The sequence below is a fragment of the Prionailurus bengalensis genome, chromosome C2, assembly GCF_016509475.1.
Source record: "Prionailurus bengalensis isolate Pbe53 chromosome C2, Fcat_Pben_1.1_paternal_pri, whole genome shotgun sequence".
Taxonomy (NCBI): domain Eukaryota; kingdom Metazoa; phylum Chordata; class Mammalia; order Carnivora; family Felidae; genus Prionailurus; species Prionailurus bengalensis.
Window position 1 is genome coordinate 148924470 of NC_057350.1, and position 16674 is coordinate 148941143.

The 16674-nt window shown below is 50.0% G+C and overlaps 1 protein-coding gene across 1 annotated transcript in view; it reads left to right on the plus strand.

Annotated features, from left to right (window-relative positions):
• The window catches only part of GPD1L (glycerol-3-phosphate dehydrogenase 1 like), a 57693-nt gene extending 41236 nt beyond the window's left edge, over positions 1 to 16457 (plus strand). The window contains exons 6-8 of the mRNA XM_043595605.1: positions 5096 to 5329; positions 5624 to 5730; positions 13546 to 16457. Coding sequence (XP_043451540.1) covers positions 5096 to 5329; positions 5624 to 5730; positions 13546 to 13642 — 438 coding nt within the window. The 3' untranslated portion in view covers positions 13643 to 16457. The remainder of the gene's footprint in view (positions 1 to 5095; positions 5330 to 5623; positions 5731 to 13545) is intronic.
• Positions 16458 to 16674: the final 217 nt, after the last annotated feature.

Consider the following 16674-nt stretch of genomic DNA (forward strand, 5'->3'; position numbering starts at 1 on the left):
GCTGTGCTGCACCACCTCGTGCCTAGTGCCGGGGCCACTGATGGGTCCCGCTAGCCACGTGTGGCCACTTGCATTTACATTCGAATTTGTTAAAACTTAAAAAAAAAAAAAAAAATTAACAGTTCAGTTTCAAAGACTCCGGCCCCACACGAGTCTTTGGTGAGTCCCAGTGGCTCCTGGCTACCCGGTGGGGCGAGCAGATGTAAGGCATTTACATCACTGCAGAAATTTCTAAGGCCGCATCTCATCGGGGTGCCCAGCCTGGTGGGCTGCGTGCGGGCGGGGTTGACACCTCAGCCAGTCCGCCCTACGCAGAGTCTAACCTGCCAGCCTTGCTGGGGGTAGGCCCACACTGTGCAGTCAGAGTTCTCCCTTAGGCCCAAAGCTCCGGTACGTGGCCTCAGGCAGAATCGGGTGGAGTGTTGGGGATACAGGAAGCAGTGACCGCGGCCTGCGTTTCACTGGCGCCCTGCCTCCTAGGTGGGGAGCGTGTTTGCATAGCCTGCGGGCGGCCTCGACCGGCTTCTCCACTTTTATGTTCTTTCTGTGGGAGGCTAGGAGTGGAAGGAATCGAGTCCCATCTAACCCGCCCTGGCTCAGAATTGCAAAGATGGCACTTCAGGGCGAATGATTGCCTCTGAACGTTGCCACAACCCAGGAAATGGGGAAGGGCTTACGCGCGCGCCTGTCTTCTGAAAATCATGGTATTTTTAGCTCCAGAATAGTTTAAAGCAGATTTAAATGCACAGTGGATAATGATAACTTTCACAGCTGAGTGATCTCAGAGGACATCTGCTCGGATGCTATTCAAACACGATCTGACTGGCTCAATGTGTTTATTTTTCTTTTGACAGTGATAAGTGGTGGAGGGGAGAGAGTGAGGGTTTCAAGATCCATCATAAGGCGATTAAACTGGATCGGCGCCCAGGGTCCCCTTAGAAGGGAGGAGTTTACCCTGCCGTGGTCTCCTGCTCCTCCTCCCCCACCTTCTAAAGTGGGGAGGTCAGCCGTCTGGGGGAAACTGGGGTGATCCTGACCTGTGTGCCCTGTGGGGAAGGGGGTGACAGGAGGGCCAAGAGGCCGGCTGCAGTCCCAGGCCTTGGACACCCTCATTTGCTTTTTCTCTGGGAGCAGTGACACGAAAGGTCAGAAGCATTACTCTGGAGCTCAGGGCTCATCCAGTACAGCTCCTGCTTGGATGCTTCCAGTGACCGAGGGCTCACTCCTTTACCTCCACGTCTTTTAGATTTAGTGAGGTCAGCTCTTCCTGTTAGAAAGTTCTTATCTTGAATCTGAGGTGGCCCCTCTGTGCCTTTCATTCACTGACCCCCAGCGGCCCAGTGTGATCTACCCCCTGGAGAGAACTCTGGGGCCAGGCTGCCTGGTCGGGCAGGTACCCACTGTGTGACCTTGGGGGAACTACGTCCCCTGTGTGTGGGTTTCCTCACCTCCTCTTTGCATGATAATGGGACCCGCCTTGTAGGAATGTTGTGACGATTAAACCAGTTAATACTACAGGAAGCACTTAGAGGTTCGATAAGATTAAGTGTTGTTTTTGTTATTTCCTTCCATAAATCTTTTCTTCTCCTAAGCCTACCCTGTTTACTTCCTAAGCCTTCCTGAAGGCCAGAGAGGCACTCCCCTTTGACACCTGACTGGCTGCAGAGGGTTCAGGAAGGTCTCTGACCCTAGGTGGGGTGGGAGTGGCCGGGCCAGGTTAGCCACACCCTGGAAGCAGTAAGGCCCAGGGAAGAGAGTGGGCCTGAGGGGCCGGACGTAGGGCCGGTCTTCCTGGGAAGCCGCTGAACCTCCCTGAGCCCGTCAGGGGGCTGGGTACACACGTGTGAGGGCTCTCCGGAGAGTGCCGGTGAGACTGTGCACAGGGGCCTCACGGGGGGCACTTCGTAAATAATCCCTCTCTCCTCTGTGTCTAGGAGCCCCCTGGTGGAAGGAAGCTGTTTTATCTCCTTCGATATATAGCCTCGTATTGTGGTTGGTCTGTCAAGTAACCCCCAGAATGGGTCCCATCGTGGCGAAGGGGGCACAGGAGACAGTCGAGGGAGCGTCGGAGAGCCATTTTAACAGTCTAACCATCTGGGTCCTTGACATGTTGCGATGGTAACTTCAATAAAACCATTTGGCAGGCTCACCCGGCAGTTGGCCTCACGGCCTGGTGGTCAGTCCTCCTACAGGTCCCCAGGTGTCTCTTTGTTGCCTCAGCACTGTCCCACTTATCTGCAGCCCCAGGGCAGGCCACAGCTGTACCAGCTTTCCTGGAGGGATGTCACCACCTTAGAAAGGCCTTGAGAGATCTTCTCTAAGCCCCAAATTTTAATACTGAGGCCAAGAAGTCTCAGAGAGGTGGAGCAATTTTCCCAAGGTCACACAGCACAGTCAGAACCAGAGACCATCTGGATATCGTGCGTGTGCTTTTGGTGCCTCCCCATGGCTTGCTTAGTCCGGCTCCTCTGCCAGGAGGGGTGTCTGGGTCTGTCTGGACCCAGCCCTGCGTGTTCTTACCATCCCCGGCTCGTCTTTGCACAGCGCCCCACGTAAAAGGTCAGGGTGCTGTTTTGCCCCTCCGCACCTCAGGGCTCCTCTCACACTGCCTGTCCCCTCCTCTCTTCCGGATGCTGCCAGACCCTAGAGTGTGCCACGCCAGGAACCGCCCACTTCCTGCGTCAGTGAGCGCACACAGTGGGTGCTTGGGGAGAGATGGCCGCCGTCGGGGCCTCACGAAGCCTGAAGTTCACTTTGCCTGTGTGGCCGGAAGGGGTTGGGAGGCTTTTGCAGGGTCCGGACAGAAGTCGGTAGCTTTTGGAAACCTAAGCGCTCTGCAGAAGACCCGATTCCTCGTCAGCTCTACCTGCAGCTGTAGGAAGCAGGGTCTAAATGGAGTCGGGCCTCTGTAGGGCGAGACTGACCCCCCTCGAGGCTGCTTGGTTGCTCTGTCCGAACAGCTCATAACCTCCCGGGGAGACTATCGAGAACACAGAAAGTGTGAATTCATCCAAAACCTGCACGTGTTCATGTCGGGTCTCTGATCTTTTTATAACATTTTTTTTATTGTTTATTTTTGAGCGAGAGAGAGAGAGAGAGAGAGTGCGAGCAGGGGAGGGGCAGAGAGAGGGAGACACAGAATCTGAAGCAGGTTCCAGGCTCTGAGCTGTCAGCACAGAGTCTGACATGGGGCTCGAACTCATGGGCTGTGAGATCATGACCCAAGCTGAAGTCAGTCGCTTAACGGACTGAGCCACCCAAGCGCCCTGTGTCAACTTTTTAAAAAAAATGTTTATTTATTTTTGAGAGAGAGACAGGGACAGAGGATCCGAAGCAGGCTCTGTGCTGCCAGCACAGACCCCAATGAAGGGCTCGATCTGATGAACCGCGAGATCACAACCTGAGCCAAAGTCAGACGCTTAACTGACTGAGCCAGCCAGCGCCCCTATCGTCAACTCTTTGAGGACAAGCTTTGGGCCGCATTCTGTCTTTGCAGCTCCTCCCTGGGGGCGCCCTCAGCCCCCACGTCCTCTGCCACCAGGGCCCGCCCCCACACGGCATGCTTAAGACACACGGGTTGAAAGGAAAATCAGATTTTCGGTACCTCTTGCAGAACATCACTTTCTGCCCAGGTTATAATTATCGTCACACGTTTTGTTGTCCCGTTAGGCCAGAGGTAGGCAAACTTTTTCTGTAAGGGCCACACAGGAAATGTTGTGGGCTTTGCGGCCCCTATGGTCTGTGTCGCAACGACTCAAATCTGTTGTTAACAGCGCCAGGGCAACCACCGATGGTACACAAAATAAGCAGGGTGCCTGGCTTCCAGTACGACATTATTTACCCAAACATGCAGTTGGCCCTTCGTTTGCTGACCCCTGAACCAGATTATCCGCTTCTGGAGAGGCAGGTCTGTGTCTCATCTGCCTTGTGTGTGGCGAGTTCATGCAAGAGCGGGGGCCCCACGAGTGCTTGCATAGGGATAATTGCATGAGGCAAAAGGCTGAAACTTGACCGGCACATACGTAGACCTACGGACCGAGCAACTCCACTGCTGGGTACACACCCAACCGAAATGCCTGCTTGTGGTCACCAAGGGATATGGGCCAGCGTGGCCACAGCAGCACCATTTGCTGTGGCCCCAAACTGGGAACTACCCCAGTGCCAAGGGTGGCTCAGTCGGTTAAGCATCTGACTTCGGCTCAGGTCATGATCTCGCCGTCCGCGAGTTCGAGCCCTGCGTCGGGCTGTGTGCTGACGGCTCAGAGCCTGGAGCCTGCTTCGGATTCTGTGTCTCCCTCTCTCCCTGCCCCTCCCCTACTCATGCTCTGTCTCTCTCTGTCTCTCAAAAATGAATAAACATTAAAAAAATTTTAAAACAAACTGCACTGTATTCACACGGTGGAGTGCAGAACAGCAATGAAAATCAGTGTGCTGTAGGTAAAAATACAGCTAAATCTCACAAACATGATTTCCAACTGAGACAAAGACACAAACGGTTACATACTGTGTGCCTCTTTTCACATAAAATTTCAAGACAGGTAAAGCAAATCTATGCTGGTAGAAGCCAGGAGACTGGCTACCTTTTGGGGGTGCAGACTGGAAGAGGGTGTGAGGGTGGCATTCTGGGGCACTGGTTCCGTTCTGTTTCTGGATCAGGGTTCCGGTTACAGGGCGGTGTTTGGTTTGGGAGCATATCATCGAGCCGTGTGCTTGTGACCTGCATACCTTCCCGTATGACCGTTCAAGCTGAATAAGGCATTTGGAAACAAAAAAGACAGAAAGTCAGTTTGTGCAAACAATGTTTAGCCAGAGACTACGAGCAACCGTTCTAGCTCTCTGGCTGATGTTCCTCAGCTGCTGTCTCCTACTAACCCCAGACCCGGGCTCTTGGTCCTACGAACGGGAGCACAGAAGGCTGGTCCCTCCTTTCGTCTTTGACAGTCAGGGCACAGGAGCCGACGCTGGGGTCGCTGGGGCGGAGCGTTCCGACCGCGGGCCGGGGGTCCCTGCCTCCGCCTCTGCCCCCACCTTCCCAGCCCCCTTGTCTGCGGCGGGTTTGTGACGGGCATGCCCGGGCTTCCCCGATTCCTTCCAGAACATCGTAGCCGTGGGCGCCGGGTTCTGCGATGGCCTCCACAGCGGAGACAACACCAAAGCTGCCGTCATCCGCCTGGGGCTCATGGAGATGATCGCTTTCGCCAAGATCTTCTGCAAGGGCCAGGTGTCCACGGCCACCTTCCTGGAGAGCTGCGGCGTGGCCGACCTGATCACCACCTGCTACGGAGGCCGGAACCGCAGGGTGGCCGAGGCATTTGCCAGAACCGGGAAGGTAGCCCCTGGCCTGCCCTCGCCCACCCCTCCTCCCTCACTTGAGACTCTTGGGCCACAGTGCAGCGAGCCACAGTGCAGCGGGGATAGAGCCCACCATTTGTCGTTTGCTGGGCGTGTCCTGCCCATGCCTGTCTCCTTTCCCTTAAGAGTACTGAGGCCTTAGCCCTGTAGCTTGTAGGTCTCTCTTTCCTTGGCTCGTAGGGGGGCGGATCGCAGCTCCCTTCCCCAGCTCACCTCTTGAAAGAAGGGATTCTCTAGTCTTTACCATAGCGTTTGCATCCTTGTTTTTAAGACCATTGAAGAGTTGGAGAAAGACATGCTGAATGGACAGAAGCTCCAGGGACCTCAGACTTCTGCTGAAGTGTACCGGATCCTGAAACAGAAGGGGCTGATCGACAAGTAAGTTCCCCGCAATGTCCCTGCGACCAGAGGGGGGCCACCCCCTGCTTCCCTCCTGACCGCCAGCCCGGCCGGTGCGCACGGGCACAGCTGCTTGACAGGTGCGTGCAGAACTCCCCTGGATTAGTTCCGTCCTTAGCGCGACGCAAACTTCTTCCTGCCCTGGAAAGGAGCGCTGACACAGACCCGGGCCCCACCTCAGGGAGCAGAACTCAATTCCGTGAAGCTCGTTACAAAACGTGAAGTTTGAGGTTCTGCTTTTTCCTGCAGGATGTTTGCCAACAGCCCCGTGTCCTAGGTTTTAAATTAAAAAGAAAATGTTATAAACAGATGTAGTCTTGAGGGGCGCCTGGGGGGGCTCAGTCCATTGAACATCCAGCTCTTGATGTTGGCTCAGGTTATGATCTTACAGATCTGTGAGTCTGAGTCCCGCGTTGGGCTCTGTGCTCACAGTGTAGAGCCTGCTTGGGATTCTCGTCTCTCTCTGCTCTTCCTCCCTCTCTCTCTCAGAATGAATAAATAAGATTTAAAAAAAAAAAAAAAGATACAGTGTTGTTAATAAAATGTCAAACAATTGAGAAAAGAGGAAAGTGGAGGTTACTCTGGAATTCTAACACAGGAAGTGCCCTGTGTTAAGGTCTGGTGAGCAGCTTTGCAGTCTCTGGGTCCTCTGTGACCCTTCCGAGCTGCGAAACTATTCAAGGTGGGCTTGGGCCGGCTCCATTTGCCACTCGATCGAGGGAGTAAACCCTATAGCACCACAAAAGCTGCCACCCTCTCCGTGGCCGCCCTGTGGCCTACCTGCCACACAGCCCTTTATCTTGCTGGTTGGCTGAACCTTCATCCCTAACCAGGATGCCAGCTGATATTAGACACCATCTAATAAATGCGCACATGGACGTATTCTGTGTATCCTGAACTCTTCGGGAGGGAGGGGGGAGGCCTGGTCGCCCGGAAGAGGAGGGGGCCGGGTAACGGTGAAGCTGCCAATAGTGGCCAATCTGGAGCACACGCTTCTCGCTGAGCCGGTCGGTGGTGGTTACGGACGTGCGTGCTGGTGTGTTCCCTTCATCCTCTTCATCCAGTCCGGACATCTGCTGTTCCCGACCACACACCGTTCCCTCCCCTACGCCCAGCTGTCCTCTCGGGACCAGTACAGACTGAGCAGCCTTCGCGCTCCCCACGAACAAGTGGAAACGAAGGAGGGCAGGGCATTGGTCTTCCGTCTTTAATTTGCATTTTAGTTCTCTGAAATGGCTTTGCAGAGCGGCCTGGCAGAGATGGAAGTCACAAACAGGCCTCCGGAGGTGGAGAACTACCTTTAAATCGCGACTGAAAGGAAGATCCCGCCTCTGATGTGCCCCGGTTTTCCTCACGTACTTAACTGCACACAGTAGTGTGTTTGTGGCGGGCCCACTTTGATGACCGTTAAGTATGTATCAGGAATTTTTTTTAAGTCTTAGGAAAATACTTGGCTGTTGGCGGATGATGATTATCTCCCAGTCACGGTTTTAAAGTGGCATCTGTGTGCTACCGTGGGGTGTATTCGATAGGATCCTATCATTGGACGAGTTGGCCGGGGTTACGTAGTCATCGTGGAGCTCGGGGAGGCCGCGGAATGGAACTGGCATTCTGGGATCAGTACCCGCCTGTTTGAAAAAGCAGGTGTAATCAAGCAGGCGACACTCACCTCTGAGCGGATGCCCCTCCTCTGTCCTGTCCCACTTTCGTTCTTCTGATTAGAAACTGAACAGGCCTGAGCCTGGGCTTAATGAGGTCGCTGCCGGGTTCTAGGGCACAGCACGCTCCCCCCAGGCCGCAGTGCAGATCCTGTGGGGCCCTCCCTTCCCCTACACCGCCTCCCAGAGCCGCTCAGGCCGAGCCTCCCTCCGCTCTCTGCCCTCGACATCACCTCTCACCTTGATTTTTTCCCTTTTTCATCCCAGCCATCACTACCCGGGTCTTCCTCCCTTTCCGTCTCCTCTCCCTTCTCTTCTCCCTGGCTACAGAAACAGCAGTGAGCCGGAGGGCAGCATTTAAGGCCCCCTTGTGGCTTACGAGCCAGGTGGTCCTGGGTAGGTCATATTTTTATCTGTCCTGTGCCCCAGTTTTCATTATCCACCGAATGGAACTGGTGGACCTGTGATTGCCACGGTGCCTTCTCCCTGGAGTGTTCACATTCACAAGCTTCCTGCACATCCAGAGCGAGTCCTTTAGGTTGGCATCTGGGGCAGCCTCTCAGTCGTGTTCCAGCTGTACTTTCTAACCTTCCTGTTAACCCCTACGACCCCTTCTTCATTGAAGCAGACCTCCCTTTGCCCCAGACGCCTCCTTCTCGGACTTCTGTGTGCGTCTGTCCTCCTGCTGTCTGGTCTGCCTGGACGGCCCTGCTCGACGTCCACGTCAGCCCTGACCATCCTCGGGGTGGCCCGGGTCTGTCCTCGGAGAAGCCTTCATCCATATCCTCCAGACACAAATAACTTTCCCCGCTTTGAACATATTGTTTACACAGGCGGCCAGCAAACTTGTTGTGGAAAGAACCACATAATAAATATTTAGTCTTTGTAGCTTGCATATAGCTCTCTGTCATATATCCTTTTTTTTTTTCCTTTTACGGCCTTTGAAACATGTAAGAATCGTACTTAGCTTGCGGGCAGTACAAAACAGGCCACAGAGTAGACTGGCTTCTCAGGCTGTGGCTCGCGGGCCCCAGGTGTAGACCGTACCTCTGCTCGTGTGCTGTGGGCTTATTACATAAATGTACAGTTTCACTTTCTTTCTTCAGATTTGGAGGGGGTGGGCAGGGAGCACATGCTCTTGTTAAAAAAAGAAATTTGATGCTTTTTAAAAAAAATGTATTTAGAGAGGGAGAGAGAGAATGTGCACACACAAGTCGGGGAGGGCCGGAGAGAGAGGGAGAGACAGAATCCCAAGCAGGCTCCCCGCTCTCAGCACGGAACCCGATGCAGGGCCTGACCCCGTGAGGTCATGACCTGAGTGGAAACCAAGAGTCGGATACTTACTGAGTCACCCAGGCTCCCCAAGCATCTCTTTTTTTTTCTCGTTTTATTTTTTTTTATTTCATTGGGTTTAATTCTTTTTTTTTTTTTTCTTAATATAATTCACAGTCAAATTGGCCAACATACAGTATGTAAAGCGTGCTCTTGGTTTTTGGGGTAGATTCCCGTAGTTCATCGCTTACATGCAGCACCCAGCGCTCATCCCAACAAGTGCCCCCCTCAATGCCCATCACCCACTTTCCCCTCTCCCCCACCCCCTGTCCACCCTGAGTTTGTTCTCTGTATTTAAGAGTCTCCTATGACTTGCCTCCCTCTCTCTCTGTTGGTAACTATTTTTTTCCCTTCCCCCATGGTCTTCTGTTCAGTTTCTCAAGATCCACATATGAGTGAAAACATATGGTATCTGTCCTTCTCTGACTGGCTTATTTCACTGTGCATAATACAGCATCTGACTCTTCATTTCAGCTCAGGTCATGATCCCAGGGTTGTGGGATTGAACTCTGCGCTGAGCCTGGAGCCTGCTTAGAATTCTCTCTCTCCCTCTCCCTCTGCACCTCCCCTGCAGGCTTGCGCGCTCTCTCTCTCTCTCTCTCTCTCTCAAATAAAACTTAAAGAAAGCCAAATTCTGGAACAAGGCACACAGTGAAAAGTGGCTCTTGATCCCCACCTTAGCCGCAGGCACTCTCTGAGTTTTTAGTATCTGCTTCCGTTTCTGTAATGGGTGCTGTGCTCCTCGTTCGGCTCTGTCCCTTGCTTTTCTTCACGTTAGGATATGATTTGAAGATCGTGCCCCATCCACACCTATACATCTCATTTAATGGCTGCAGAACATCCCACTGTGTGGGAGAACCACGGTTTATTTAACCAGTCTCCCCTGGATACAGAGTAAAGTTGTCTGGGTTTTTCTTCTGCTGTCAGCTTGGCTTTATTAAATTTCCGGTGCGTGCATCTTTGTGAGCATGTGTGAGTGTAACATGTTTGTATTCATTTGTGAGGGCTGCCGTTACAAAATCCCACAGACCGCGAGGCTTACGCAGCAGAAGTTTGTTTTCTCACAGTTCTGGAGGTTTAAGGTCAACGTGTCTGCAGGTGCCTTCCTCGGAGGCCTCTCTTCTTGGCTTGTAAATGGCCATCTTCCCCCTGTGTCTTCACACGGTCTTCCCTCTGTCCATGTGTGAGTCCTAATCTCCTTTTTTCGTAAGGACACCAGCCATACTGGTTTAGGGCCCACACTTATGAACCCCTTAATTACCTTCTCATGGGCCCTCTCTCCAAATATAGGTACTGGGGATTGGGGCTTCATTGGATGAACTTGGGGACTGTAAGCACAATTCAGGCCAGAACAGTGTTGTAAGCTCCTTGATGGCTGGGGCCTTATTTATTTTTTATTTCTTTTAAATGTTTTATTTATTTTTTGAGAGAGAGAGAGAGAGAGAGAGAGAGAGAGAGAAAGAGAATACAAGTGGGGCAGGGGCAGAGAGAGAAAGGAACAGAGGATCTGATGCAGGCTCCATGCTGACAGCAGAGAGCCCGATGAGGGGCTCGACATTGCGAACTGTGAGATCACGACCTGAGCCGAAGTTAGACACTTAACCGACCAGCCACCTAGGCATCTTTTTTTTTTTCTTAATTTTAAGTTTTATTTATTTAAGTGATCTCTACACCCAGTCATTGGGGTTTGAACTCAATGACCCTGAGATCAGGAGCCAGCCAGGCGCCCCGGGGCCTGATTTATAACACCTTACAGCCTGCACCTGGCTGAAGCCTGACACTTTGTAAGCCCTCAGTATCCATTAGTGGGATGGCTGATTGATCGGCTTATGTCGATATTTTTCTGTGAAATATTGTCTTTTGCCCTCCTTTCACCTCTAACCTCATTTAGAGAGTTCCCCAAATGGATCTAATTGGCCTTGTAGCGTTTTACGTTATAGAAAATAGCATTTAGACGGTCAGTATGGCCGAGGGGTTGAATGTTGGCTCCAGAGTCAGAAACTGTGCCTCAGTTTCCTTGTCTATGAAGTGGGGGTAATGTTATTATCCACCTCACAGGGTGGTTGTGAGAATTAAAGAAGTTACTTGTCCATAGAAATTCTTTCCCCCATACCCCATATATCTTGTTAGCATCCCATCTACATAATCCATTTTGGAAGGTGCTGGTTGTGAAACTCAGGGGTACTTTTGGCTGCAAGAGCAATGCCCCGTTAAAAACGCCTCAAACGTGGGGCACCTGGGTGGCACAGGCGATTAGGTGTCTTTGGTTCAGGTCATGATCTCATGGTCCATGAGTTTGAGCCTCACATTGGGCTTTGTGCTGAGAACTCAGAGCCTGGAGCCTGCTTGGGATTCTGGTCTCCCTCTCTCCCTGCCCCTCCCCTGCTCACACACACACACACACTCTCTCTCTCTCTCTCTCTCTCTCTCTCTCTCTCAAGCATAAAAAAATTTTTTTTAAATGCTCAAACAATAGGTCTATTTTTCTCATAGAACAAGGATTTTGGAGGTGGACGTTATTGGTGTTGGCACGGTGCCTTAATATTAGAATCTCAGTAAACAGATGAACACAGGGGAAGGAGGGAAAAAATAAGATAAAAACAGGGAGACAAACCATAAGAGACTCTTAAATACAGAGAACACACTGAGGGTGGATGGGGGTGGGGGGATGGGCTAGATGGGTGATGAGCATCAGGAGGGCACTTGTTGGGATGAGCAGTGGGTGTTATAGGTAGGGGATGAGTCACCGGGTTCTACTCCTGAAACCATTATTACACTATATGTTAACTGATTTGGATTTAAATGAAAAAAGACTAGAATCTCAGTGATTCCATTGGCTTTCCCTCAAAAGCTCAAGATGGCGGCAGCAGTTCCATACCTCACACACTCACACAGCTGCACTCGGAGACCCAGGGCAGATGCAGTCCTGGGGAGCAGAGTTTCCCTCCAGTGCCTCTCGGGGAGAGGAGTGCCTTCCCCAGAAGCCCTTCGCGGATGTGTTGTGTCTTGCTCACTAGAACTTGCTTCATTGACTAATTCTAGGAGAAGCAAAGGCTGGGAAAGTGAGCACTAGGCTATTGGCAACGTTGGTAAAGAGAGAAGGGGGTTGGGAATGGCTTTGGGTGGCCACTCGTCACCTGCCCCCGTGCTTTGGGGACGCACAGTTTCTCATCATAGGGACGGGAAGACTAAGCCATGGAAAGAAAAAAGGGGCAAAAGTCTGCAGGCTCTCACTCCCGTTCACAGTAGTCCATTCAATAAACACTCGCTGAGCACCTGAGTAGCCCCTCCCCACCAACCATGCACTGAGGATGCAGAGGTGAACAAAAGAGACTGGGGCTCTGTCCTCTGGGAGCTTGCTAGGACGCGCTGGCCATCTTGTGACTGTGTGTAGAAGCTGTCACTTACTGCATACCCACCGTGCACACTGTACACATTAAATAGAAGTCACGTAAGACAACAGGTCTGGCCCCATATTACATTGCAAACAGGGTGAGAGGGGTTGTGAAACTTGCCCAGAGCTCATAGGCTATGGAGTCAGATTTGACTCCAAAAAAAAATAACAAAACATTCTGTGCCAGTGATAGACGTATGACCTATCAGAGCTGTTTGCTCTTCTTAAATTAAGTTGTCATTAAAGGATTCCAGCTAGATCATTTTCAGAATGGCCTTTAAGACTCTATTGATTCTGTCAAACTCACTTTGGGCTGTAAGCGTGTGTGTGTGTGTGTGTGTGTGTGTGTGTGTGTGTGATTGAAATTAACTGTTTCAAGCCTGATTGAAATTAACTGTTACTTCCTTAGTGATATCTGCCGTTAAAAAAAATCCTTGCTGAGGGGTTCCTGGCTGGCTCAGTTGGAAGAGCATGTGACTCTTGATCTCGGGGTTGATCTCTTCAAACCCCATGTTGGGTGTAAAGATTACTTAAATAAATAAACTTAAAAAAAAATACTGGTATCCCTGGGTGGCTTAGTCAGTTAAGCATCCGACTCTTGATTTCGGCTCAGGTCATGATCTCCTGGTTTGTGGGATTGAGTCCCGTGTTGGGCTCTGCTCTGACAGTGTGGAGCCTGCTTGGGATTCCTCTCTCTCTCTCTCTCTCTCTCTCTCTCTCTCTCTCTTTAAAAAATAAAAAAATCAACATTAAAAAAATAAATTAAAAAATACTTGCTGAGCCAGCTGTACCCTGGGGATAATGCTGTCTTTTCTCACAGTGGTTTATTAGCACAAACCTTTATACCCTCGGCCATTTCAAACCTTCCTTTATATTTGTGTTCACAGCGCGGCTTCCAACTTGAGATCAGTGCTTTGCTAATTGTGGGTGCCCACATTGATTCTTGCAGGAGTGTTCCAGGCCTGAACTATTTCTGGTAACGTGTGGGCTGCCTCATCTCTGTCCTTGGGTGATCCCCTTTGGAGAAGGGAGAGCAGTACCTCCTTGCAAGTTAAAATTTATTCTCCCGCCTTTTAACACAGTGACAGAAACTTGGACTCGCTCCAGACTTGACCAAGAGCCTGAGCTGCATGTAAATGACCACAGATGGCCCTTGCGAGGATGACCATGACTCCTCTGTAGACCGTGCATTCCAAACAAGTCGGCAGAGGGTGGTCTGGGTCGTACCGACGAGAGCCGCAGTGCAGAGGCTCTCTGCCGACCAAGTAACGGATGTGGAAGGCGTTCACTGTGTTGTCCAGAGAAGCACGCCTGCCTGCGATCCGTTAGGCAGGAGAGGAAGACGACTTTGTCCAGGGGGGTAAACCAGATGGCCTAATTTGTCTTTTCACATTCTTTTTTCCCAACCAGGTTCCCGTTGTTTACAGCCGTGTATCAGATCTGCTACGAAGGCAAACCCGTGCAAGAGATGTTGTCTTGTCTCCAGAGCCATCCAGAGCACGTATAAAGTGGCTCGTGCGGTGTGCTGGGGACCGTGCTGCCTTTCTTGATCAGTCTTTTTCGTTCAAATGGAAACTGGGACTTGGCAATACGACGTTCGCTTGACCCTAATCCCATCGTGAGTGTGTGTATGAATTTTTACCGGTTGGTGTTTGAATTGCCAGAAGCAGTTCGCCGGCTAAGATGTGTTGGGCAACAACTAGACACGTGTGTGAACGTGCGTGTCTGTGTTCATCTCTCATGCCGTGGATGTTTCTATGAACCAAAATTAAAGGTCCTTTTTAAAAATTACTTTTGAAAATTTCCCACCGTGGTAGCTTTGCAGATGGGAACTATCTCAGCTAAATTTTTTTACATTGTATCCATATGCATTTGAGCGAAGGGATTTTTTTTTGTCCTCATCATCTTCATGTTAAGACCGAACCAGCATTAACGTGGTAGAATGGAGGAGTGAGCGTGTTCAAAGATCAACATACTGTAACTCAAACTCTAGCTCAAAGCCAGCATAGTTAACTACTTCGATTGTGGGTTGATTCTCTTTTGACAATTAGATACTTCTAATGAGGTGATCCACTTAATGTATCTCCCCCTTGCTGCAGTTCTCTGCATTTTTAGCCCCTTTTCTCTTCCCTGGCTGCCAGAATGTGCTTCCTTTCATAAAGGCTTAGCAGTGGCGGAAGGCAGAAAATGCATTGGGGATTTTCCTGCTGTGACTGACCCGTTCTTCTGATTAATGACCCTTGTTTGATGCTTTTTGTTAGGCAGACCTTTGTGCAAACATTTCCTCTAAGCCTCACAGATCCACTGAGAGGGGGCTTCTGTTATTCGTCTTTTGAGTTGCAGTCCCGTGCCCTGGTCACCTGGCGAGTGGGGGCCGAGCTGGGAGTCAAGTCCAGCGTCCCCCCCCACCCCAGCAAGGTGCCCAGACCTCAGGCATCACCGGGCTGGAAGACCTGCAGCTAACTGGTTGTGGCAGATGCCATGTGCAGCCTTTGCTGAGATTCTAGCAGGGCTTTCTGCCGCCGACATGTGCGTGGGGCATTGTCTAGATGCATGCCACTCAAAGCGCGGTCCTCATTCCATCAGCTTCACTTGGAGCCTCTTAGAAATGCAGGTTCCCAGGCCCCACCCCAGGCACTGAAGCGGGGTAAGGTATCTATGCTTCAGTCTGCCTTCCATGTGTTTCTGATGCTCACTACAATTTGAGAACCACTACTTGAGAAATCCTACCCAGATCGGCACTTCTCAAACCATGCTCCACGGGAAGTGAGCGTCCTGGGATCGCGGGTTGTTCAGGTGTTCCCTGGCAAGGTCAAGTGTGTTTGGGGAAAGCTGCCCGTGCACATCCCTCTTGAAGGTGGACAATGCACGTCAGTGTGTCAGCGGAACTTCTCTAACCCGGCAGGTCTCGAACACATTCTAGACTACGGAGGTGTTTTTGGTAAAGAAACTTGCCGAGTTTTCAAGGGAACGCTGTTCGAGGCTGGGGTGACCTGAGGACAGCTCCAGTGTACCCTTCACTCCCTGCAAAAGTTAGGATGAATAGCCACCTACCTGTGGTGGTGTTAGCCCCGAGCTTTTACAGTTCAGGCCTGCCGTGACTGTTGGATGAAGCTTTATTTAAGGTGACACTGTCAGTACAACAGGTAGATGTCAACCTCGCTGAAACGCACATTATGTCAAATAAGTGCTTTTAATTCTAGAATTAGAATGGGAATCACTGTATCTTCTCAAATGAGACTGATTTCAGGATAGCATTATAGTTACCTTACATAGCACTTGGTAAGTGTTAAGGGAACGTATGAATGTCACTTACATATTCATGGATTTTCAGTCACTTTGTAGGATTCTGACTTTTTTTTTTTTTTTCTTTCAGTTTGGGGCTTTTTCCCTTCTATACCTGAAATGACCGTAGGATAGATTTTTGTGGGAATTTTAAAAACTCAATCCAAAGCATTTTGGGGGGCATTTTAAATCCCTATACACAGAAGTATATGAAAGCACACAAAATCTACAAATTTTATTGATTTTAGTGCCACTGTTAAGTCAATCAATTATTGCTTGTCTCATGATTACTCTTTTTTAAAATTTGTACATAGGTAACAAAGAGTTACTTTTTAAGATACGTAAAGGGCTGTAAGCTAATCGTGGTGTCTATTAAGTAGGATAATTAGATGTGAGGAGTTAGGATTTTGTCTTACGTATATTCTCATCTGCATTCGGCTTCCTAATCTGGGTTTTGTACTTGATGGTTTTTTTCTTTACGAATGTTCTCTCACTGATCTGAAGTCTGCTGACTGTACCTCTTGAACATACTTACAATATTCTGCACACTATGGAAAAAGACAAATTTTATAAGTTTGTGCTCTGCTAACTGTAGATATTTATTACTCTACGAGTTATCTATTTTTGTAACCACCTGTGGTCCATCATTTATTTTAATTCTCATTTCTTACTAATTATGGTAATAGGGAGGGAGACATCTAGAAGAAAAGCTTAATTTGTTCAGCCAATCTGTGAATGTAAAAACTACACTGTTGCCTTGCTATAATCCAGCCTACTATCATGTGGAACAAATATCTGTCTTGAAATCCATCCTAGCAGGTGGAGTTCAGCTAAACTGGTTTATCATTCAGCTCGTAACTAAAACCTGGCCCCATGGCATCGGCCCGCGGAGGGATGAGGCGCCCGTGTACAGAGGGATCTTTCGTTTTTCCACCACTTCTAATCCGAGAGCCTTTTACTTACGTGCGTACTGTATCTGTTTACAGACTGTAGGTGGATATAATTTAAAAGCTTGATTTAATAAACATTTAATGACCCAACCTGTGCTGCTGGCCCTTTTTTAACAAACTGGCTTCGCTAAGAGTTTTAGTTATTTAGGTCAGCTCTTTTTTTTTTCCTGAATTGTGTTGCATTAACAATAATAAAAGGGTAATTTCTAAAACGAAGTTCTCATCTCTAATCCCACTCCTCAAACACATCTATTTCCATTTGCCTTTGTTCCTTCCCATTGCTTGGTGATATTTTTATATAATC